Below are 25,621 nucleotides of genomic sequence, written 5' to 3'. Positions count from 1 at the left end.
GTTCACTACGTTTGGAACCACCTTGGCATGGAAAGATGATGTATGCTCCTTCCACCCTCTGCTTCTCCTCCCAGCCTCACAGTCATGCATCTTCCACAAAATGGGCCTTCTTGGCCTCAAAGACCCACCGGTAGTGATTCTCCTTGGCCTCTTATTGTCACTAGCACTCCTTTACCTAGTAGCTTTTGTCATAAATCTTATCTCATATTTGCAGTCAAGGTGTTGAACAAAGGAAGTTGGTTGCCATTGATTCATCTCGTCACCTCATCAAGAGACTGCACAAAGGCAGCCTGCCCCATGGCTAAACAGTGAATCATCACCAAGAGCTCCTCCTGGATGGGTGGTATGCTGCCAATGTCAAGGCTTTGTGCCATCTATGGAGCCTATGATGGCTCTCTTGACTCACGGCTTCTTCCTATTGATCATAGTGGGAGGCTCGACGGTTACAAACCATCCACTAAATCTCAAGTGGACTGGAACCCTCACAAACCGTCCACTAGAAAAACAAAATTTGTAGCACTTCTCCACAGCTTAGCAAACTCTAAGCTCTTGCACCAATGTTACCTGCGTGGAAGATTGGTCAAGTTTGTTAATGGTAATGCAATGCTTAATCATATATTAACATGCAAGGAAAGATAAAGGGAGAAAGGGAATGCTCACGACACCCAATAACCCACTGAACGGTCCCCACCACAAAGGTGAATTTGTGTTATTTCTGTAGATGAAAAGTGGAGTGCAATGCACATTGACTGGATTGCATCAACTCTGGACTTGTGTTTCTCCAAAGGAAGGCTGAGCACATGAGCTGCTGTGTTTCTCCTGCTTGCTGCCCTGCATGCCTGCCGGTGGCTGCCTCTAATGATATGCTACACTTATGCTCAATTTATGAAGAAAAAGGGGTCTGGACAGGCCTATAAAAGGGCTTGCAAGGGGCTGGTCAGCCTGCTGATCTGCTTGTCGGCCCCCTTCCAACCCACCCAAACTGCATCACGGCTGGTCGCGGGTGACTGGCTGGCCCTTAAGCCCACTTTTATGCTGTGTGCAAGGGCTTGCCTAACCCAAGGTTGGGCATTCAAACTTAGGCAGCCCAATGGGCAGACTTATGGCCCATGTGCCCTCGTCCTCATGCCTTAAAAGGTTTCCTGTGGCTAACACTAGTTTCCCGGGACTTTAGGTTTCCCACTTAGCATCAACCCATCGAAGTTTGACTGACCTGAACCGGATTCATGTGTCCAGCAACTGGCTAATAATCTCACGGAACCTGTGTACCGCTTTACATCTTACAAGTGGGTTACAATGATGATGCAGGACTTGGATGACATGACTTGACCAACCCTTGGCAACTCATTTGTAGACAAGGGCTTACAAAATGCAGTGTGTCCATTCTGAGGTCCTTGCACTTGTCTATGCACCATGTCCACATGGCATCCAAGTGTAGGATGCACATGACATTATAGTTACTATGTGTTGAGCTCAAGCCATCCAAAACTTCCTCTTGCCCTGGTTCTCCTCCTCCTGTCGCTCTAAGGCCCTCTTCTCCCTCATGAAGTCATCGAAGTCCCGCCAGCCTGCATGAGCAACAGATTTCCTCCCCCACCCCCCCCACCCCCCCGCCGGTGAGGGAAAAAGGACAAGATGACAAGGGTGCTACTGTACCTGAGGTGGTAGATGAAGAGTAGAGAGGGCTGCCGTCCCGAATGGTGCAAGCTCTAGTGCTGCTGTCCTGATAGTGAGAGCTGAGGCAAAAACGCTGATATGCTCTATGTATAGCAGAGGGGGCTGCCGTCCCATGGGCTGTGGTAAAACGCAGATGATATCCTGATGTAAGCACTGATGTGAGCCCTGATGTAAGCCCTGATGTAAGGCTGAAGATAAATGCTGATGTCAGCCCAGATGTAAGCGCTGATGTAAGGCTGAAGATAAACTCTGATGTCAGCCCAGATGTAAGCGTTGATGACAGGCTGAAAACGCTGATGTAAGCCTGATGTGAAACGCTGATGTAAGCCTGAAATGAAATGCTGATGTAAGCCTGATGTGAAATGCTGAAGTCAGCCTGATGTAGGCGGCCTGTACCAGCAGATGAAAAACGCAGATGATAGCAGAGAGGGCTGATGTCCCATGGTGGCCTGTAGCAGAGAGTGGGCTGCTGTCCCGGCTAGTGGCCAGATGGTACCGGATATGACGATGAAAAGGTACACCAATGATGAATGATAGGCAAGGCTATATATACTAAGGGGGGGGGGGTGCTGGTCGGTCAGCCTAAAAGGTGTAGGCCAGCAGCCAAGACAAAAAACCCCAAATAAATCATAAAATACCCAGAAAAATACCCTTTTTAGGGCTGGGAAAAATATTGCTTTCTCACCCCCCCTCCTGGCGGCCCCCGCTTGATGTGCATGATGACGACCAAGGTGAAGGTACCTAAACGAAAAGGGAGGAGGGGATCATACTTACTAGTAATAGCATGGATTAAACAAATGTGCGACTGTTCAAAGTATAGCTTTTTTGTATGTTTGACAAGTTAACTTTAGGGGAAAAAAAATTGGCCACCCCAACAAAAAAGGGGGGACACCTGTATCCCATATCGTCAACTTCAATTTCTTTCCACTCAATGTCATAAGCTTTAACTTGAAATCAACACCTGCATAGAAAAACACAATGGAAGGCATAACAGGTATCGTAAGCCCAAACCTGACCATCACCACACTTGCTTACAAGAAAATTAGAAATAGTACAACTAGAATTTTCCTTATAATAGAGAGAAATAGCCAGCAATGGAACTCACCAATGGTGGGGGAAAGGTCATCAAATGTGTCGGATGTGAACCGCAGCAGAAGGCTGCTCTTTCCCACACCTGAATCACCTATTAACAGTAATTTGAACAAATGATCAAACTCAATTTGGCCAGATCCTGATGCCATGGGATAAAGGAAATGTGCTTTGCACACTCAGAGCAGCCACTTCTTCCTTGTGATGCTTCACACTATTCGCGTCTGACAACAAAATAAGAATCTTAGTCCTAGTTATGATGGAATTCATAAAAACCAAAAATTAAGAAGTTGAGTATCTTCCACACTTTCTTTATATTTTAGCTCCAATCAAATCATGGCAAACTATGTAAAGATCTTTCCTTGTTGATTGAGTGGAGAACATCTGCACTACAGATGGAGGCCACCCGCACCCTTCTGGAGTACCATTACCATGCTTGGCTCACCTTTTGGCCCAGGTAGGTGATAGTGTGTCAGGTGATTTTTTCACATCATCCTTCCCCCATCGCCAGACAAATGAAGTCCGCCACCTACACAAACCGATGGGAGGGTAGAGGTGGACCCACCCCTACAAGAAGTGCCTCGTAGAGAACGGCCTACCGGTTTCCCTCTTCCAATACCATTGGGACTTGGCATGGTACCCGCACTTAACTGTGCGGGTGATGGATTGCTCTATTTTGTAAGACCCCCTTTATGAGGAGTAGCCGTTGTGTGTTGAGAGCAATGCCCAAGCACCCGACACCTAGTTTAGACACTGGGGTTGGCCATAGGTGGCCGGATGGTTGTGAGATTGCTTATGTTGACTTGGCACCATGCCAAAATAGGATGCACATAAGTGCAGGTCGATAGACCGCAAGCTTGGGTAGAAGAAGATATTCCCGGAACACCTCGTCCTCGGGTTGCGGGTCCAAACGAGTTCCCAAACAACCTCGATGAACCTGAAAGCTGCACCGAGACCTAAGGATTTTTGTTTAGTCTATTACTGTCCCAGCTAAGTAATGTGCTCGGTCCATTCCATCTAGATTAATCATAGGATGGCCAACGTATGATACAACCAAATATGGGTACTATGTGTAGACGGGTTCAGTAGCCTCCTCTATCATATTGAGATCAAAGTTTAGATCTATCTTCACGCCCTTGCTATTGCATGACATCCTCAAACTCGAAATCCACCTAGATTGCCATCAAAGCTCCTTACTAGAGCGCACGGGTAAGCAGATGCCAGATGCCATCAATTTGTAATCTGGTTTGCAAATAGTAATTCAGTATTATTCTCCATCTCTCTTGCATTAAGCTCTTTGTCTTGTGGAAGATTATGTTGTTTGTGTGAGAGCACAAGTCGTATTTTCTTACAAGGGGGATGTCGGCATTTTATCCTCTACCCACATTAAGTTCTCATTTACAATGTGCAAGGAAAGTGCTCTTCCCATATCTTGATCAGTCCATTAGGGTTGCCCCTCGTTTTGCAGGTGTTTGTGCTCACCCAGCGAGGACAGAATGTAAGACTTTCCACAGGATGCAAAGTGATCTCGTAGAGTTCGCGATCTTGGGAAGAATTTAAGGATATGTTTATTCAGAATTTTGTGCCACCGGATGAGCAGAGCAGAGCACTAGATACTTGGTTTTTTATCTCTCAAAAGAATCTTACAGTTCAGGAGTATGCAGACAAATATCGAGAAGTGCTTATGAAAATACCCCAAATTTTACCAGATTTCTTACAGGTTCATAAATTCGCATTGAGTTTAAATGATAAACTTCGACCATTAGTGCGTCGTGAGAAGTACCAAACCTTATCTAGAGCTATAGAGATGGCTTTAGTTTATGAAGATGGTCGAAAAGATCAAAATCAGTGGATGATTTTGAAACAAGTTGAAGATGTGGCTTATAAGTTAGACTTACCACAAGACTGTCGTGTCTACCCAATATTTCATGTGAGTTGATTAAAGTGATATCTTCATGACGGTGATAATTTAGTTAATGGCATGATTGGTTTGCAGGAACCCGATCAAGAAGATCATGGACTAGAACAGATCCTAGATCGAAGAGAAAGACGATTGAGAAATCGTATTCTTCAAGAGTTTCTTGTAAAATGGAAAGGACATCCTTGGACAGATGCAACTTGGGAAACGGAGTTTCAGTTTCGTAAGCGTTATCCTCAGTTTGTCATCGAGGATGATGATTCCTAAAAGGGAGAAAGAATGTTACGACCCTTACACATGGCAACACGTGGGACGTGTACACACTGTTATGTGGAATTTACACGCCAATAATGCATGGGACACGCGGAGGTTGCATTGGAAAACCAATGGCGGCATACTATTGCACATCATCGCTTATAATAATAAGTGTCAACGGGTAACGTTCGTGGGCGAAGGTTGTAAGCCAAAGACCCAGTGATGTGTAGCATGGGGGTACCAGCGGGGACACAAGGGGCGTGTGAGTATGGTGTGTGGCCGGTAAGGTACACACTAGACGCCTAGGGTCACTGGTATATATAATGGTTGGGTGGTTAAACATGGTATGCCAAGCTAGGTTTGTTTTTGGCTATTCTTGAGTTCATCTTCTTCTTCTCTCACGTTTTTTGCATGAGGCTTGATACAAAGATCTTGGTTGCCTTGCATGGAGGCCTGACAATAATTGTGCATGACTTGTGCAAACTCGGATGCCGCAAATCTTAACACGGGGGCCTATGCCACTCCTAAATGCCTACAAACCTTGATGCACTTTGCTAATGCAAAAACAACAATGGTTGAGCCAAGCAGTAAAGCTAACCTCATAAACATGTTGATTGGCCTATCATGATGCACTTAACCCTCTGATAATCATGTAACATGCTAAGTATGAAGAATACTCAAGTAACTCAACTTAACACTCAAGCAAGAGGCTACCTACTACTCTAAATGTTGTATTCTTGATGTCTTGGGAAGTCGTGTTGCAAGCCCTACCTTTGGCTAAATCTACAAATCCCTCACATAGAACACCTTTTCACATGAGAAGAACTTGTCCCAAGCTAGGGTTTCTATTGAAATTAAAGTTTCTCTTATTTTTTAGGGTTTTTGCTGACAATTAGGGTGTTTGACAGAAATTTAGGGTTTTCAACAACAGATTAGGGTTTATGGCAGCAACTTCATGCTAATGACACGTCAGTCCGTATAGTCCATACTATGTTCGTACAGTTTTGCGACGAACAGAGAGAGATAGAGTTGCCACCTGATATTACACATGAGGGTCTCCCACACAAACCTTTTTATATGGTTAGACTTGCTTTTCCATGCTTTTGCCAAAAAGCCTTACAAGTTTTTAATGATTGCTTCTCTATATTGTAGCCCAAAACTCTTATAAGCATTAATGGTTTCTTTTCCATGCTTATTGAAGCCCATGCTTTTCTATACTTTAGCCCAAAATTCTTATAAGCGTTAATGGTTGCTTTCCATGCTTGTTGAAGCCCATACATATTAGAAGGTGCCCAACATATAATAATGATGGCCTTACCTTGTCTCAGGGTGCCCACACTTAAATGTCTGTGAAAGCATTTATGCACCAACCCATTAATTGATTGTCTGGCCCTTTTTATTAATGTGCGTATATACCAAAACACCAATGTTAGGGACAATAATAAATTAACTTCAGTGCATGTTGAAACCCATAAGACCACCTCTTTAGGCCCAAACAGGTGTGCACATGCACATCCACAAGGGTGTCCTCAGTCCCATGGACATTCACATACAAAATACCAGGTATTGTCCAAGCAAACCAAACAATGTCACACAAATAAAAGAAGTGTCAAACACGCATATGAATTCATTATGCACATATAAACTTGGAGAATCGCCCATCTTCTTTCTTGTACTTCCAGAATTCCGCTTACCAACTCAAAACCCCGTGTGCACATGGCCGGAATTTTCACTAGCACAATGTGTACATGAGTACATGGCCAAAATTCACACTCATACCGCCTGGAGTCCTCAAAAGTCCTGATAACCACCTTGGCACCGTTCAAAACCTCTTTGAGCATCCCAAAAAAGGAAAAGTTATCAGACCCCTTCGGGCATCCGCACCGAAGTCCAAATACTCCAAGAATTGACCGCAAGTTGGGAGAATCCAAGTGATGAACACACCCCGTGTATCCATACCTGGCAATCTCTTTAGGCTCTCAAAATCTTCACACAACCTTAGCCTTGCTAGTATAATCCAAGTGTAACTGAGGTACATGTGACAATCAATCATACTACCCACAAATCCATAAACCAATCCTACTGTAAATTCATAGTCCAAAGTCATAAGCTCTTGATAGCATCTCCTATATGATTTCCAATCCACAAAGCCCAAATGACCACTTGCCATATCTCACTGTACTTGATCAAGATACATAGCCAACTCATCCCACATATGACTTCAAGAATTAGCATAACAAGCTTCACCAAACCTGTAAAGAGTCCTCATGGTAGTTACATGCATACTCCATGACAGCTAATCATAATGTTCCAATCTCAAGATAGCATGACAGCCACATCTGAAGACACAAGATTTCCAAAAAATAATATATCCCTCGGCTGAAAATAACTTCCTCATAACAAAAGTTTCAGATAGCATGACTAATACCATGTCCCAAACACTTATTCTACAAAAGAAGAGTATATACGGTGATACTAAACAAATATGTGGTAGGACTAATCATGGCTTCAATCAGATATGACCACATTTCTCTTCTCTGGGAATTTAGCAACCACATGATCTTTGCTTCCACATTTAAAGCACTTTCCTTCACGCCTGAAATCCTCTACTTGCTGTTTGGACAGCATGTTTCTGGAATATTTACCCCCCGGCTTAGTAGCCGAATCATCCTCTGCGTCTTCCTGAGTGGTTGCTCACCCTCCTCCTGATCACGACCCTCCTTATATCTGCCTTTGTTTTTCCCTGCAAAAGACCTTCCGAGGGCCACTTAATATGCAAGTTCTCGGCAATCATAGCCGAATGTGTAAGCTGTTGCATGGGTCTATTTGGATACACTTCCAAGCTTTGCCGAATGATGTCATGTAATCCCGAGGAAATTCTCACGACCCTCCTTATATCTTCCTTTGTTTTTCCCTGCAAAAGACCTTCCGAGGGCCACTTAATATGCAAGTTCTCGGCAATCATAGCCGAGTGTGTAAGCTGGATACACTTCCAAGCTCTGCCGAATGATGTCATGTAATCCCGATTCAAATTTCGTCTTCTTCTCATCATCGGAAAGCTGCATGGAAGGAGTCGAGAACTCTCCAATACTTGGCTATGTAGGAGGAGACTAACTCTCCATCATCTTGAGTAAGCCAATCCCATTATTTTCATACATCTTCCTCGAAGTTGGGAGGAAGAAACTTTGCATAGAACTGCTTCTTGAAGTGCTTCCAAGGATGGACAGCACTCCCATCCAAAATCTTTGCTAACCACCAATCACTGGCAGTCTCTTTCAAATGCATACCAACATGACAAAGCATAGACTTCTTAGAACAAAAGGCAATCTCAAACTAACGGATGAAAGCAAGTGCTTTCATCATGTCCATCCTGCCATTGAAGTTCTCAAACTTCACATCTTTGTCCCCCGAGACAAATTAGGAAAATTTGGGCAAATTGGGACATATTGGAAAAATTGGAGAAGATGGGGGCAATTGGCAAATTAGGGAAAATTGGGAAAATTGGGGGAAATTGGAAAATTTTTAAAATACCCAAAATTTGAAAAATTTTGGGTGGGAAAATTAGAAAAATTTGGAGAAATTGGAAAATTTTAGAAAAATTGGGAGAAATGGAGAAATTGGAAAAAATTGGGGGAGACGGGGAGTAATTTGGCAGATGACACAGCACCATACCTATCCGGAGATGTTGGGAATCTCCAGGGATTCGTTGAGGCGATTGAGATCTTTTGTCACGCATCAGGAGCACAGATCAACTGGCACAAGTCGTGTGGTTTTTGGGTAGGCTCTGCACCCGCCCCGACTTGGCGGCTAGTTGAGGCTTTCCAGTGGATCCCGAGGGGCACTCGAATCCGCTATCTAGGATGCCAGGTGGGCATCGATATCTCCCCGAAGCAACAGCTTGACCCTCTTCTTCTAAAAATTCGGAAGAAGTTTTTGTACTGGAGCTCTGCGAGGCTATCTTTAGCTTAACGAGTGATGGTGGCAAACTCGGTACTTCTTGCTACCGTGTGGTACATAACTTCCTCTTGGGCCTTCTCTCGAGCATGAATTGGTCAAGTACAACGATTTATCCGGAACTTCTTGTGGGCCGGTAATGATGGGAGGCCTGGCCGGGCCAAGGTGGCCTAGAGAGTGACCATTCAGCCGTGATGCAAAGGGGGCCTAAGCATCATTGACCCCTCCATTTAGAGCCGCGCCCTACTGGGCAAACTGATTGTTAGAGGACTCCTTCCCGCTGGTGAGCCTTGGAAGGACTTCCTCTTGGCCCAGATTTTAGCTCGTAACCCGAGCCTGGGAGGCCCCTGGCCGCAAAGCACCTGATGGATCTTCACTGAGATGCGGGCCTACAGATTTAGCCCAGTGTTTGAGGACAAATTTGCAGCCAGCCTACTCCGAGCTTGGGATCACCTCAAGCCGGCCCTTAGGCAATTAGCTCCGGTAGTCACAAAGGAGCATCTTCGGCAACTCCTGACCCGGAACCCCCTTACCCGTTTACCCAATGGCCATATGTTGGGGGCCTGACCTCGCGTATCATGAGGAGCATTGAGCGCCAGGTCCCTTGGCGACTAGCTTGCACATAGGCAGCTACCTCCGGAGGCTCAAGAGAGAGTCCTAGCAAGGATCAGGGGTAGAGACAGACTCAGCCTCGACATCGAATCTGCTATTCCTCAGGAGTGGCTGACAGTTCTCCACCGCGTTTTGGGCTTTGAGCTGACTCTAAACTATTTGGGTTTGCACAATGAATGATTTTTGATCCCTTTCAAAGTAGAGTTGTTGATGATTGAGGACAAGCATGTGACGGCGGTAATAGATTATATCTTCAAAGGTTACATGGTAGGGCAGGTACTGTAATTGGTAGTAGTAGAAAGCTATGTGATCCACATGTGGGCCTTCATTGAGATCAAAGATAAAGTGCGATGTTCCCATGATGTTTGCCGTTTGTGATCAATTAAGATGATGATGAGGTTGAGGAAGCGTAGCACCGCCACAAAATCTGGATTAGGGATGTCTTTACACTGTAGGAGTAGGAGAATATGTAGGCCTTGAAGTCAAGGAAAGAAGCGAGGCAATAACCATGCAGTGATGACGTGGCAATGGTGATATGGCATTGATAACGTGGCAGTCGGGTACAAAATGCATGTTTTGCATGCACTAGCTATTTTACCATGTTTCGCTCATTGGCCTTGCTGCCCACGAAGATCCAAGTCCCATCTTCTCACCTCATCTTCTTCCTTTCTCTTCTTCTCCCTTTCTCTTCCTCTCTCCTCTTCTTCTCCCTTTCTCTTCTTCTCCCCAATATTGATTTGTTCTATTTTATTTTATGTTCCATGATGAGATATGCCACGGACATTATTGTATCACTTTGGTCTCATAGGTCCATTGGGTCTTAAGTAGACGCTTAATATATCTTTCTTTCTTTCTCCCCTTTCTTCCAAATTTTCTTTTTTCCGGGAAAAAGATCCTTCTATTAGTTAATGAGAAACAACCACGAAGGACTAAGTGCAGCCACTAAGGGCTAGACACAAACTCGCCTCCATGTATGAAGCAAGGATCAAATAATCAAAAGGGGTGGAGAAAGATGCACTTCCCCTCCGGCTGGCCGCTCTATGAGGAGAAGACTATCTCATACAAGGGGGGGAGGGACGAGGGGAATAACCACACAGGTGATTTGTAATGCCAAGTGGGATCACCATCTCTATCGGTGAGAATAGGGCCAAGCCACCAGAGCTTCAAGAAAGCTTCCCATTGCTTCCGCATGCGCTCAGATCCACCCTGCAACTTCCCCCACTGGCCACGGAGAGTATGGATGATGTCGAGCCAAATGATCCTGATGGTCTCCGGCGGAGTGTAGGTACCCTCGATGGCTTCGCTGCATCTAGCTCTCCATATATGTCAGGTTGTAATGCTACTACAAATCTCCCATCTCTGGCATGAGCCTGATCGCCAGTGATGAGTAGATGGGACTAAAACTGGTACCGCCGAAATACGAAGGTGAGAGACTTGAAGGGCTAGCCCCCATCTTTCTCCTCGTAAGCCTTGGCAACCTCAGCCTCTGCGTTCCAAGTGACAGTGCCCCGTGTAATGATACGGGGTCGAGGTCCTAGATGTGGAGGATCCGTTGCCAAACCTGCTGAGCCTTTGGGCAATCCCAAGGACAGTGTCCCTGAGACTCCTGAGGGTGGCTGCACCTCGGACAAGCTGCTGGTTGACCACCAATGGCCAACCAACCACATGCCAACCGCCAAGCTCCTGTGCCGTCAGCCAAAGTAACAGGGTGATCTTTCGAGGTTGAAAACTGTCCCAGAGCCTCTTTCAAAAATCTGAGAGAAAACGCTGTGAGAGGCCCTGTGAAACTGCCAATGTGCTGCTGTTGTTGGGGTGCCATCAAACTCCGACATCTAAATCCTGCGGCCTAGCCGCGCTGTGTTTGCGAAAAAGGGGGTATCCAGAGTCTCCTCCCGAGCTGCAGGATCACGCCAAGTTCACTCCCCTGGGTCCCACTGGAGGCGTGTAAGGGCCGACTCTCCCAAATCCATAACCGCCAGAGTCTCTCCCTAGCCACCTTGGCCGGTGGGGGGTCTATGTGCCACTCATGAGCTTGAAATCCAATCACCTTCACCCTCTGTAAGGTGCAACCACTGAAATCCTCCAAAGAGGGCTCTGATCTCTCTAATCTGCCATGGAGACCAATAGAAGAAGTGAGCAAACCACAGCCCTCATCCGTGCCATGGACTGTCAAGAGAATATCATGCCTAGTAAACATGCCTAGCCATTGTGGGGGGGGCCCCGGTCTGGGATAGGTGTAGTTAGTCTTTGTAACATGTTATGTGTCATGGTTTCCTATTATTCATCATTGTCCAAGTCGTGTGTGCTGGAAAGACACGCATAAGATATATATACCTAGATGAATCCAGGAACACGCCCAAATTCACCTTTTAGGAATGTGCATGTTATATACTCATGGTAGTCAAGTTTCAACCCACAAGACTATATAACTATCAACTCCATTATGCATAGTATGGACTAGATACTACGACATCCCCACTAACGTCATCAGTGCCCAATAGTGGGTGTAGAACTCTGTATCAAGATATGCTCTCACACACGCACTCCACACACACACACACACACACATAAGAGCATATATTCACACAAAGCTCTTCGTACTGAGTTTCTGTCAAACCTCCGAAGATGCAGGGCAGACTCAGCCATAATGAAGCCTAGCACTAAGGGAAGTAGCAAATAGAAAGAATTAATACAGCAAATAAGTAGTTGATAGGGCAAATGCACCGCTAAAGATAGAAAGAATAAGCACAATATCAATTGGCCGCAACTCGGATGAAAACTTCACAATGTGAAATCCGCATGTCCGCTAATACGGCTGAATTATATACCTAGATGAATCCAGGAACATGCCCAAATTCACCTTTTAGGAACGTGCATGTTATATACTCATGGTAGTCAACCCACAAGACTATATAACTATCAACTCCATTATGCATAGTATGGACTAGATACTGCGACATCCCCACTAACGTCATCAGTGCCCAATAGTGGGTGTAGAACACTGTATCAAGATATGCTCTCACACACGCACTCCACACACACACACACACACACATAAGAGCATATATTCACACAAAGCCCTTCGTACTGAGTTTCTGTCAAACCTCCGGAGATGCAGGGCAGACTCAGCCATAATGAAGCCTAGCACTAAGGAAAGTAGCAAATAGAAAGAATTAGTACAGCAAATAAGTAGTTGATATGACAAATGCACCGCTAAAGATAAGCACAATATCAACTGGCCGCAACTCGAACGAAAACTTCACAATGTGAAATCCGCATGTCCACTAATACGGCTGAATTATATACCTAGATGAATCCAGGAACATGCCCAAGTTCACCTTTTAGGAACGTGCATGTTATATACTCATGGTAGTCAACCCACAAGACTATATAACTATCAACTCCATTATGCATAGTATGGACTAGATACTACGACATGCATAAGAGTCTAAGTCAAGTCACTTGTGTCAGATGGACAAGCATAAAATGTCAAACAATACTTGTATGATGGAGGGAGGAGTATATATTGCAAAAATGCTCTCATGGCTATACACCAATCACACAAGTACACTCACACACAAACACTATGTGCACCATGGTTAGACCCTCAACAACAAACGCCCTTCCTTGCAAATACTCTTACTCGTACCACATATTGGTTTTACTTTTGTGATGCATATAAGTAGATACTAGATAGGTACACCATTCAAGCACATACATTAAGCACCATTACGTGTATCCACCCCGACACATGCTTTTGCACCAACATCCGTAACCTCACCATCGACAAACTCCAACAATGATTCCTCCAAGATTCCTTAACCTCACCACATCGATACCTCTATTGCCTAGGCGTTGTGAGAACGGACTTAGAACCGGAAGGGGAGAATGTTAACCCAAGGTTAACTACTGAGCGTCCAACATCACTTCCACACTCATGAGCCACATCAACACATAGTGAAGGAAGCCATCATCAAGTAATAAAGAATAAATGAAGCAAATCTAAGCAGTCAAGGTCATGTAGGCTATGAAGTAGCTATGGACTCAAAGCGGCATACCCCATGTGCACATGCCTGCCTAAGCAAGATAGGATTAACTCTATTGCGTTGTAATCTTGCATAAATTGCACTTCAAGTTGTAACCCAAGGGATGGCCAGGCCTTATGTGAAGCTAGCATCCATGCACCTACACTCTTGTATTTACAATAGACAAAAATTAGACTAAGGTCTACTTGGGTGTCCAAAAGTCAATTAAGTCTGGATGTCCAAGACTAATAAATGACTTGTATATAAGTGAACTTGTGTAATGAGAAAGAGCAATTCCTTAGGTAGGATTGAGAACTAAGCTCTTGCCTCTTATGCACTTGCTCTCTCTAGCTCTATGCTCTCTTGTATATAAGTGAACTTGTGTAATGAGAAAGAGCGATTTCTTAGGTTGGATTGAGAACTAAGCTCTTTCCTCTTATGCTCTTGCTCTCTCTAGCTCTGTGCTCTCTTGCCTCTTGGTAGTTCTATTCTTGTGGTGTGTGAAACCGGCCTCAGGTAGAAACCAAAGTGCGGTAGACTAGCAGTCACCCTTCCACTTGTAGTCCAAATAAATAACAAAATTAACTGGAGCTAGAATGCCCCAAAACTGAAATGAAATCGACACCTGTTGGCCCCAAAGCTTAGCGCCCCTTTCGGTATTTCTTTATTCAAATTCAATGAGATGTAAAACTGAGTACAACAAAGCTAGCCAGGAGAATAAACCTGTATGTCCAATCTGGCAGCCCTCAAGACCTCTTAGCACAGAGGATTCACACACAGATCTGTGCCCCACAAAAGCAACACACTGTGCTTCCCTCTGATCAACCAAGACAATTCAGCAAGGCAGCCTTGAGCACACATCTGGCATATTCCATGAACATGGTTCCACAACTCAGTTCAAATATACATCCACTGTCCAGTCTCTGTTTCCACCCTTCAAATTGCCATACCCCTCCTCTCACAAGGGGCCAGATGACACAACTCTGCAGAGCAGACATAAGCCAGTGGAAAGAAAGAAAGATGGACAAGTTCACAGCTTACCAATTCAATGCGTGGTTCTGCACCCGTGGGACTGATCGTACCTGTCTGTACTTGACAAAGACTGTCTGTACTTTCCTCCCTGCAACCACCTGACTGATGCACCAACTATGCTCTGATAAAGCACCGCCTGCAGCTGGAGATGCGCCGCCTGCTACTGTTCAGGACTGAACAGAACTGTACCTGTCCCTACAGGTTTGCAATATCCCACTGTACCAATCCGTACAGTCTCTGCGCCTGCAGCTGTTGCCTGTATGATGCACCTCCGCCTGTACTAGCTGTACGGGTCTGCACTGTACCTAACTATACCAGCTGGACAGAGTTTGCAGAACTGTACCTGCCTGTACCTGTCCGTATAGGTCAGCAGTATCCCACTGTACCAGTCCGTACAGTCTCTGCGCCTGCAGTTGTTGCCTGTATGATGCACCTCCGCCTGTACTAGCTGTACGGGTCTGTGTACCCAACTATACCAGCTGGACAGAGTTTTGCCTTGTCGCTTGTACCTGTCCGTACAGGTCTGCAGCCAGCACCTGCACAGCAACCGCCTGCTGTTTGTTCCTGCCAGCGCCGCCTGAACCTGTACCTGCAGTCGTACAGCAGCCACGTGGACTATACAGCCAGGGTCTGTACGACCTGTTCTGTACGGAAAGCAGCAGCCAGTCGACTCCCGTTTCCCTTCTCCTCAACGCATGTAGCTTGCACGCTTCCCCAAAAGCAAGAGGGAGAGAGAGATGAGAGAGGCGTGTACCAAAAGTGGAGTTTCCTCCCTCCAAAAATATCCTAAGGCCCTTACTTTAATGTTTATTAAAGTTCGTAAGGGCCACTTAGGCCTAGGGGCCACCCATGGTAAGAACATTAAAAATATTAATGTTCTTAGTCCCCCTTCACACCTCAAGATGTCCACACATCATTCCCTTTGTCCGGGCACCCAAATATGAATCATTTAATATTTATTTTGCTCAGCAACCACCATGCCCACACTTGTGCTGTTCCATTTTCACAGGGTCATGACATACCCCCCTCTTGAAAAATGGCAAGCGTCCTCGATTGCAATCTGGTGATATAGCAAAATATCCAAAGTGAAATATACAATATGGCAAGATCAGCGTCCCAATCTCTCTAAGCCATGCACATGTAACAACATTCACTGCAAACCAATGGTGTAGTAGTAGTCCAAGTTGTATACCACTGTGAACCATACACATCCACAACATCCAATGTGACTAGTACACATATATCATAGAAGTCCCATAAACAGATGTACTGTCAGCCATCAGTACCTTCGGGTGAGACAAAAACTGCACCACGCGACCTCTAGATGTCATCTGAGCCTATCTGTATCAAGGGAGTGGAGGTGCTACCCCCCTCTTGAGCATCAGGCAATGCTCCAGACCCATGCTCTGCTGAACCTGAATGAGCCGTAACAAGAGTCGGCTCCAACTCAAAGGCATCAAGATAAAGCCTGCTCTGGAATAAGAACCTCATCAAGTTCCTCAACTTCCGGCTGAGCCTCATCTGATACATCCTCAGGCACATCCCCACGGAAAGGTCTAAGGAGACTCACGTGAAATGCATTGTGAATCCTCCAGTGATCTGGTAGCTTCAAGCGATAGGCCACCTCACCAATCTTTTCCAATACCTGAAAAGGCCCATAATAGCGCATGCTCAACTTAGGGAATAAGCGCTCTTTACCCTTCATCTTCTTGAGCCTAGCCTTTTCAAATTGCAAAAGAACCCAATCACCCAATGCAAACTCTAATGCACGTCTGTGACGGTCTGCTGCTTTCTTTTGCTTTTGCTGAGTTTTCTGAAGTGCCAACTTAACTCTCCGATAAGCTTCATCCATGTTTTCCACATACTGATCAGCCTAAAAGATCTTATCCTTTGTGTGCAATATGGGTGGTACCTTCTTCTCTCCTTCCACAATCTCAAAAGGCGCCTTGCCCGTCGAGGTATGGACAGTGTTGTTATATGCAACTCCACCAAAGGAAGATACTTTTCCCATTGTTGCTTGTGCTCAGACACATAACACTTAAGAAGATCTAACACTGTAGAATTAGCCTCTTCCGATTGACCATCTGTTTGTGGATGAAACGAAGATGAAAACTTGAGAGTTGTACCCATGTTGTCAAACAACCCTCTCCAAAATAAACTCGTCATCCGTGGATCACGGTCACTAATGATAGACGTAGGCAAGCCATGATACTTGAAGATGTTCGCCATGAACAACTTCACCATATGATCAACTTTGATCGTCTTACGCACGGGAATGAAATGAGCCTGCTTACTGAACCTGCATATGATAGTCCAAATGCCATCATTCCCCGTTTGTGTACGTGGAAGATCAAATATAAAATCCATGGCAATGCTCTCCCATGGTCTATCTGGAATAGGTAAAGGCTGTAGTAACCCTGGTGTCTTTTGATGGTCAAACTTTACCTTCTGACATACGATGCATTGCCTAACAAAAGCATCAACATCTCTTCTCAAGGTTGGCCAATAAAAGAAAGTCTCCACTGCTTTTACCGTGGCGTCAATAACTCTATGACCTACATACGGTGGAGCATGACTTTCAATCATTACCTTGAGTCGCAATTGCCTGGTAACACACAGTCTACCATGCATCAACAAAAACCCATCTCTGAGAGTATAATGATCATGCCGCTGACCCTCAGACATCTGATCATACAACCTGCCAAAGTCCTCATCATGGGCATACTGCTCTTTCATTTCATCAAGCTCATGATGATAAGCAAGTGAAACTACTGAGACCTGTGGCTTGCGTGACAAAGCATCGGCCACAACATTCTTTTTGCCTTCCACATGCACAATCTGGAAGTGGAACATAGACAAAAAGTTAGCCCATCGCATATGCTTCTCAGAAAGCTTAGTTTGCATGAGGAAATAACGCAAGGTCTGATGATCTGTCTGCACAGTGAAATCAGCCCCAAGCAAATAGTGTTTCCATGTAGAAAGAGCATGAATTACAGCCAACATCTCTTTCTCATAAACCTGTAAATGCTTCTCGGCATCCTGCAATATTCGACTCTCATAGGCTATCACATGTCCTTCCTGCATGAGAACTGCCCCAATGCTGTTTCCACATGCATCACACTGGACAACAAAAGCCTTTTGGAGGTCCGGTAATACCAATACTGGATCCGAAGTAAGCTTTTCTTTAAGCTTTTTAAAGGCTGTAATTTCCTGATCAACCCATCTAAACGGAGTTGCCTTCTTTGTTAAGGCATGAAGGGGCGAAGCAATTTCAGCAAAATACCGTATGTACCGCCTGTAATAGGAACACAATCCCAAAAAACTGCGTACATCATGCACGGTCCTCAAATCTGGCCAATTAAGAATTGCTTCCACCTTCGATGGATCCATACGGACTCCATGCTTAGACACAATATGCCCCAAGACGTGTATCTCTTGCAAGAAGAACTCACTCTTCTTGCCATTAATAACCAGCCTATGGTTCCGGAGTTCTGCAAACACAATGGCCAAATGCCTTCTATGCTCCTCCTCAGTTTGTGAATGCACAATCATATCATCAAAGAATGTGCCCACAAACGCTCTATGAGGCCAGAAAATCCTATCCATCATTCTGTTAAATGTGGCAGGTGCATTTGTCAAACCAAAGGGCATAACCAAGAACTCATACAACCCAAACGTGGTTCGAAATGCTGTCTTATGCACATCCTCGGGTCTAATACGTATCTGATGATACCTGCTTTTCAAGTCAATCCGACTAAAGACTCTGGAGCCCTGTAAGCGGTCCAAAATGTCATCGATCCTCGGAATAGGGAATCGATTCTTGATGGTATTCTTGTTCAGCGCCCTGTAATCAATACACATGCGCCAAGAACCATCTTTCTTTTGCACTAAGAGTACAGGGGTGAGCAAAAGGGTGATGAGCTAGGCTGTATCAACCCTTTATTCAACAGCTCCTGTACCTGACTCATAATTTCTTCTTGTTGGGCTGCACTAACACGGTACGGCGGTCTATTTGGTGGAGTACTACCCGGAATTAGATCAATGGCATGATCTTCTAGCCTTTCCGGAGGAAGTTCTCCTGGCAATGACTCGGAAAAACAATCTTGGAACTCACATAAGAAATCAGTCCTGTCCTTATCTAACATAAACAAATTAGACTTAGACTCATCATCTTTTGCATCCTTTACATAAATCAAGTACGCGGAAAGATGCTTTTTCATTACTGATGAAATTGCCGAAGCTGATACAATAGGAACAGATTCCCCTTTTAGCTTTACATCCAAAACATGTTCTTTTCCTCTATGAGTCAAAGTGATCTTCCTATTGTATGTATCCACCACCGCATGTACTCTGTGGCACCATGGCATTCCCAACAAAACGTCACATCCATCAAGTGGCATGATGAAAAACTCTTCGCTGTCCACATAACCCTGCAAATGAAGCCTGAGCTTCCCAATAATAGGAGTGACAGGTTCTGCATACCCAGGACAAGCCATGTTAGCCTCATATAAAGGCCCCATCTCCTCTGCACGGATCCCCAATCGGCCAGCCAAATCCGGTGAAATATAGAAGGTTTTGGTTTCTTTGACTTGGACTCTCCTTTGGTGTCAGAGTCCTTTTGGGACTTTCTCTTGGAACAATTAAAAGACATATGTCCCTCCTCTGTACAGTAGAAACATTTTCGAGCATCCATCAAAGCCTGTCTCTCCTCAGGAGTTCTCTTGGGCATTGGTAACTTCTTATACCGCTTCTCTGTAGACCCTTTTGCATCACGCGAAGCATGCCCTGACTTTTCAGATTTCTTGCTTGAGTTCTTACTGTCTTTAAATCCAGATGAGACTCCAGTGAGTAACGCATTTGCTGTCATAGCATTCTCTATCATCTGTGACATATTTATTACTCGAGTCTTTATGCAATAGTCACGCACTTCCTTGGACAGCCCACAACAATACTTCTCCACCTGCTCAGACAAAGGCACTGCACGATAAGAAGTAACTGGGAGTAAAGCTTCCCAAAACTTCTTATTATAATCTTCAAGATTTTCACACTTTGATGCATCCAACTTGTGCCATGCTGTCATTACATCCACCTCAAAAGTAGATGTGAGCCATACGGAAGAGAACACCTGCTTAAACTGTACCCAAGTAGATGGTGCTATGCCCTGCAAAAGAAGAGTAGACCACCACTGCAATGCATTGCCTTTGAGAAAAGTCGCAGCTTTTCTCACTTTAGAAGACTCCGTGTAATTACCACTAGAAAAAGCAGCATCAAACTACTGTAAAAAGGTAAGTGCTTTTAGCTTATCTTTGGCCCCACTGAATGTGTCAAATTTCACAGCAGCTCCCCCTTTCCTTATAATCCTTTGCCTTACCCATAGGTGCTAGATTATCATAAGGAAGTGGCTTCACAAGATTGCTACCCCCAGCATTCATGCCCATCATAGGGTCAACAATACCAATTCCCACACCTGGCATGCCATACATTCCAGCCATGTTTCCAAACATACCATTATGCATACCGGGCTGCATGCCCCCATACATATTTCCTTGCATTCCTGGTTGCATGCCCCCAAACATGTTTCCTTGCATTCCGGACTGCATACCACCATACATATTCCCTTGCATACCAGGCTGAAAATTAGCTCCAAAAGTCCCTGGCTACCCATGCCTCCCTGAGGATAACCCCCAGTCATGGATTGGAACACAGAGCCACCACCAAAATAACCTAGATGCATAGACTGCTGAGGAATAGATGGCTGTCCAAAAAAGGAACTCTGTGAGTTGGCACCAAAAGTATGTTGCATGTTCCGAAACTGTCCAAAAGATGGATCCTGTGGGAAGGCACCACTATGACCCTGAGGTAGGTTCTTAGAACGCACCTTCTTCTTCTTCTTTTCAGGCTCAGAACGGGATCTCATAAATTCAGCAAACTTCTCACTTTGTGTGAGCTGCATAAACACATCCATTACACCTGCCAAATGATTTTTAAACTGAGCATCATCTTCCTCTTTACTAGGCATATCTTCTGGCTGTGTTACATCCTCATATTGTTCATCATCTGCAGCCTGTTCTCCTGCAAGAATGTCCTCAGATTCATTTCTCTCAAGAGAGGTCTCTTGCTCTTCCTCTTCATTATAAAAATATTCGTCTTCTGTGTCTGACATGTTGCTGAATTTTTCAGCAATGACTTTCCTCGAGTCAACCACGAGCTCACCCCCTTAAGAAAGTTGATGATGGGTCCCGGCAACGGAACCTTGAAACCGGCCTCAGGTAGAAACCAAAGTGCAGTAGACTAGCAGTCACCCTTCCACTTGTAGTCCAAATAAATAACAAAATTAACTGGAGCTAGAATGCCCCAAAACTGAAATGAAATCAACACCTGTTGGCCCCAAAGCTTGGCGCCCCTTTCGGTATTTCTTTATTCAAATTCAATGAGATGTAAAACTGAGTACAACAAAGCCAGCCAGGAGAATAAACCTATATGTCCAATCTGGCAACCCTCAAGACCTCTTAGCACATAGGATTCACACACAGATCTGTGTCCCACAAAAGCAACACACTGTGCTCCCTCTGATCAACAAGACAATTCAGCAAGGCAGCCTTGAGCACACATCTGGCATATTCCATGAACATGGTTCCACAACTCAGTTCAAATATACATCCACTGTCCAGTCTCTGTTTCCATCCTTCAGACTGCCATACCCCTCCTCTCACAAGGGGCCAGATGACACAACTCTGCAACAGACATAAGCCAGTGGAAAGAAAGAAAGATGGACAAGTTCAGAGCTTACCAATTCAATGCATGGTTCTGCACCCGTGGGACTGATCGTACCAGTCTGTACTTGACAAAGACTGTCTGTACTTTCCTCCCTACAACCACCTGACTGATGCACCAACTATGCTCTGATAAAGCACCGCCTGCAGCTGGAGATGCGCCGCCTGCTCAGGACTGAACAGAACTGTACCTGTCCGTACAGGTCAGCAGTATCCCACTGTACCAGTCCGTACAGTCTCTGCGCCTGCAACTATTGCTTGTATGATGCACCTCCGCCTGTCTAGCTGTACGGGTCTGCACTGTACCCGACTATACCAGCTGGACAGAGTTTTTCCTTGTCGCCTGTACCTGTCCGTACAGGTCTGCAGCCGCCTGTACCATACAGGTCAGCACCTGCACAGCAACCGCCTGCTGTCTGTTCCTGCCAGCGCCGCCTGAACCAGAGCCGCCTGAACCAGCGCCGCCTGAACCTGTACCTGCAGTCGTACAGCAACCACGTGGACTGTACAGCCAGGGTCTGTACGGCCTGTTCTGTACGAAAACCAGCAGCCAGTCGACTCCCGTTTCCCTTCTCCTCAACGCATGTAGCTTGCACGCTTCCCCAAAAGCAAGAGGGAGAGAGAGATAAGAGAGGCGTGTACCAAAAGTAGAGTTTCCTCCCTCCAAAAATATCCTAAGGCCCTTACTTTAATGTTTATTAAAGTTCCTAAGGGCCACTTAGGCCTAGGGGCCACCCATGGTTAGAACATTAAAAATATTAATGTTCTTAGTCCCCCTTCACACCTCAAGATGTCCACACATCATTCCCTTTGTCCGGGCACCCCAAATATGAATCATTTAATATTTATTTTGCTCAGCAACCACCATGCCCACACTTGTGCTGTTCCATTTTCACAGGGTCATGATAGTGTGGATTGGAGAGTGTGTGTGTCATTTCTTCTTTCTCATATGCCTTCCCATTGATACTAATGAGAGTATGAGGGTGTGAGTAAGGAGAGAGCTATTGTCTTGAAGCTCCCTTGAGGCTCTTCAAACCATGGGAGTCCCATGCTCAACATAGACAACTCGTGTGGTGACAACGGGAGGTAGTCTTTTCAAGTGTTAGCTTGTTACAACGCAGTTGCCTCTTCTCCAAGACGGTGGGTAAGCATCCAAGTTCCCCACCACGACATGAGAAAGGTAAGTGCCCTTCACTTGGTTAGGGAATTTTAATTGGGCAAAGAGGTGCATGGTCAAGCAGATCCTCATCAACACGTGTGTGCGTTGTGTACTATTGCTTATGTGACACGAGCTCTACAAAAGTGCAGTGCTCAACAAAGCATCCCTAGATCTGATGTTATGTTCCGAATGGACATAATGAGGCTAGTATTGTTAGAATTACCTAAGGGTGAATCAAATGTTAATTGGAATCATGGTGAAGTAAAAAGTTTCCTAGGATAAACGACGTCCTAAGAATTAACCAAGCCAAAGCCAACGTAAGTGACTGGACTGCTGATATCCAGGTTTTGATGGGTGGAGGCTGAGAGGGCATATTGCCTTGGGTTCTCCTATAGCCAGAATAAAGGGAAAGAGTTTGGGCAAATGGTTTGGGTCAGTGATGGTCGAGCCTTAGGCACCTGAGGAGGTATGGCTGGGTGGTGAGCTTGCCACTCTCGTCCAAGGTCTTGCAGGTTGGAGCTCCTGCTTTTTCACTTATCACTATCCTGTCAAAACTCCACCTAGTTCCAATCCTTTTGGAGAAAAGTTCTTCATTCGAGCCTGATCTATCTCGGTTAAAGCCGTGGCAAACATCATTTCCTGTGTGGATAAAGACTGATCAAATTGCACCGAAAGATAGCAAATCCTCAACATCCTCTAGAAGGTCCGCGCAAGCACTGGTTAAACTGGGTTACAAAACGACCCTTGGATGTGTGTGTGTGTGTGTGTCATGGCCCGATATAATATTGTGTTAGCAGAGGCAACATAGGGGCTGGAACAGGTAACAAGGTTTCAAAAACTGTAAGTTTGCGTGTTACCTGGAAGTATGAATTGTGATGTACAAATCCGAAACCAGTGATCGGCAAAGCTCTTTTTACAACAGTGCAAAAGGGATGTTCACAACTTTTACACTCCATCTATAAGGTGTTTTAAAGCAAATTAAGACTCCACATGCAGCCACGTGTTCGCTTACTTGAAAGTGGAAAACGCTTATGGTCAATAAAATCATTCCACGTCACAATTTTTTAAAAGTGGGAAACGCTTTTTACTTTTTCTTAAGTATGGTAAAGTAAATCATTGGAAGGTTGCAAATTATTCTTCACCATTGGACTAAGTGTTCGTGCAAAAATACAAAAAAATATATCATTACTCTTCGAAAAAATTCATCTCTCTCAATTTGGACAGAACAATAAAACCATATATATTTTTTATTTCTAAAGATAAAAATTCCCATGACTAGCCAAGATAGACGAACGGTGTTGAAGGTCACATAGAGATGGCCTGAGTTGGCTGCAATTCCTAGAGATGGCCGTGATGAAGATCGCATTATTTGTCTTGGTATCCAAGTCAAGACAAGCTTCCATTTGTGGAGCCAAGGGTGATGAAGCCATCGTCTTGGTCGTACTTCACTGCCACCACTGGGGACCTTGAAAGTTGGGCAAGACTAAAGGAAGTCACCTAGGATGATTACTTTCCACAGGCTATGCGAGATAAAGAGACAAAGCTCCATCTTGAGCTCCTTCAACTTTGCAACTAGCCCTTTTGCAACTCCCACCGTTGTCTAGTGGTCTATTGATTTCAAGGGATCACCCACTCACAGCTTGTAGCTATGGTGGTGATGGAGAAGATAACCTACAAGCCACACTACCATTCTCTCTCACACACATTGTAGCTATGGTGGTGATGGAGAAGATAACATACAAGCCACGGCCCTGCATATGAGATTCATTGTATTTGTGCCATTGCATGGGACCCTTCTCTTATTTAAAATCTTGTAAGCATATACAAATTGTGTTAAGGAACTTCATGGCAGCTTGGATGGTGACATCTGAGGCATCTTAATATGAGGTAATAAATTGGATTATCAGTAGCCCTGCACATCCACTCTTCTATTGGGATCATGCCAAATGGAGGAGACTCAAACTTAGGGAGGTTGAGGAGGAGAGGGGTTGATCTTCTTTTTGGCCTCATATTTATTCCACTTCATGTGCCTGCACAGTGGCATACACATTATGATTGGGTTTACTCTTTGTGTTTAACTGATGCAAGGTAGTTTGTGGCCTAATAGTTTGGATTATGGAGGTAGCAGAGCCACCCACTTGGGCTGATTCTTCATTTCCACACTATTAAATGCCATGTCATCATCTGCATGCCTTTTGTATCCTCCATGCTCTTTAATGGGCGTTTTCTATGGGCCCCACCACTATTTGAAGGGTTGCTCAAGGTAAAGTTGTAGGAGTAGAACCTCAAGCATGTGTACACCATTAGTGGGCTCATGCTAGGTGAGGAAGATTCTTAGTGAGCTTGTTAATGGCTTCATTGTAATCTTGGATCTGAGGGACTTGGCGAGCTTGTAAATGGCTTCATTGTAATCTTGGATCTGAGGCAAGTGGGAGAGATTATTGGGAATCTCGTTCTTGCACTTGTTCTTCTACTTCAAAGGATAAATTAGCAAGATTAAAATGACTAGGTAGGGGTAACACACCCATCACTGTGGCATGGTTCTCTGATCAGTGTTGGCGGGTGAATGGGACCTCACCTCCTTCTTGTGGTAATGCCCTCTTGTTGCAAAAGTGGTGGTTCCTCAAAAGCATCGGCATTAAGGTCTAGGAATTTCATCCCCTTGGGCTAGTCTTCACTCATTACTATGCTAGTTCCTTGGAAGGCTTCAACATCCTTAGGTTGCTTATCAGTAGTTGTGGCTCGTTGTCTCCTTTCGGACCCTTGTTGTTGGCATCCTTGGTCTCTTTGTTGGCGCCTGACTTTCTTAACTTCCCATGCTTATCAAGATAATATTGTCACTCCATCTCGTCGATAAAATGAAGTGCCTCATCACCCTCCATCTTGTTGAAGGTATGCTAAACCACTTACAATGCCGTGAAAAAGAGCACATTTGCTGTCTTTTTCTCTTCAATCTATGCCACAATATGGTGGAAGAGGATTACCATGTTAATTGGGTCATATGTGGTAGCAACCAATGGACTAGCTTACAATGCTTCATATGTTGCCCTCCTCATGCCCTCTAGCTCTGCAAAACTCATCTACATTCAGAATGATTAGCTTTGCATCAACCTCTACACATGGATTC

General features: G+C 44.9%; 1 protein-coding gene across 3 annotated transcripts in view; it reads right to left on the bottom strand.

Annotated features, from left to right (window-relative positions):
- LOC147632934 (ras-related protein RABC1-like) overlaps positions 1–23,443 on the bottom strand; it is a 69,711-nt gene extending 46,268 nt beyond the window's left edge. The window contains exons 1-4 of one of the 3 annotated variants that reach the window (XM_086805929.1): positions 23,352–23,416; positions 7,192–7,278; positions 2,783–2,990; positions 2,570–2,638 (exon numbers count right to left, since the gene is read on the bottom strand). In XM_086805929.1, coding sequence (XP_086662055.1) covers positions 2,570–2,638; positions 2,783–2,918 — 205 coding nt within the window. In that variant the 5' untranslated portion in view covers positions 2,919–2,990; positions 7,192–7,278; positions 23,352–23,416. Of the gene's footprint in view, positions 1–2,569; positions 2,639–2,782; positions 2,991–7,191; positions 7,279–23,351 lie in introns of all 3 variants that reach the window. The other 2 variants (XM_086805927.1, XM_086805930.1) reach the window with 2 other exon arrangements.
- Positions 23,444–25,621: the final 2,178 nt, after the last annotated feature.

Source organism: Cibotium barometz, chromosome 12 (genome assembly GCF_041138505.1).
Source record: "Cibotium barometz isolate CiBa-2024 chromosome 12, ASM4113850v1, whole genome shotgun sequence".
NCBI classification, from domain to species: Eukaryota; Viridiplantae; Streptophyta; class Polypodiopsida; order Cyatheales; family Cibotiaceae; genus Cibotium; species Cibotium barometz.
Note: the sequence above shows the minus strand (reverse complement) of the source record. Positions and strands in the feature narration are given on the sequence as shown.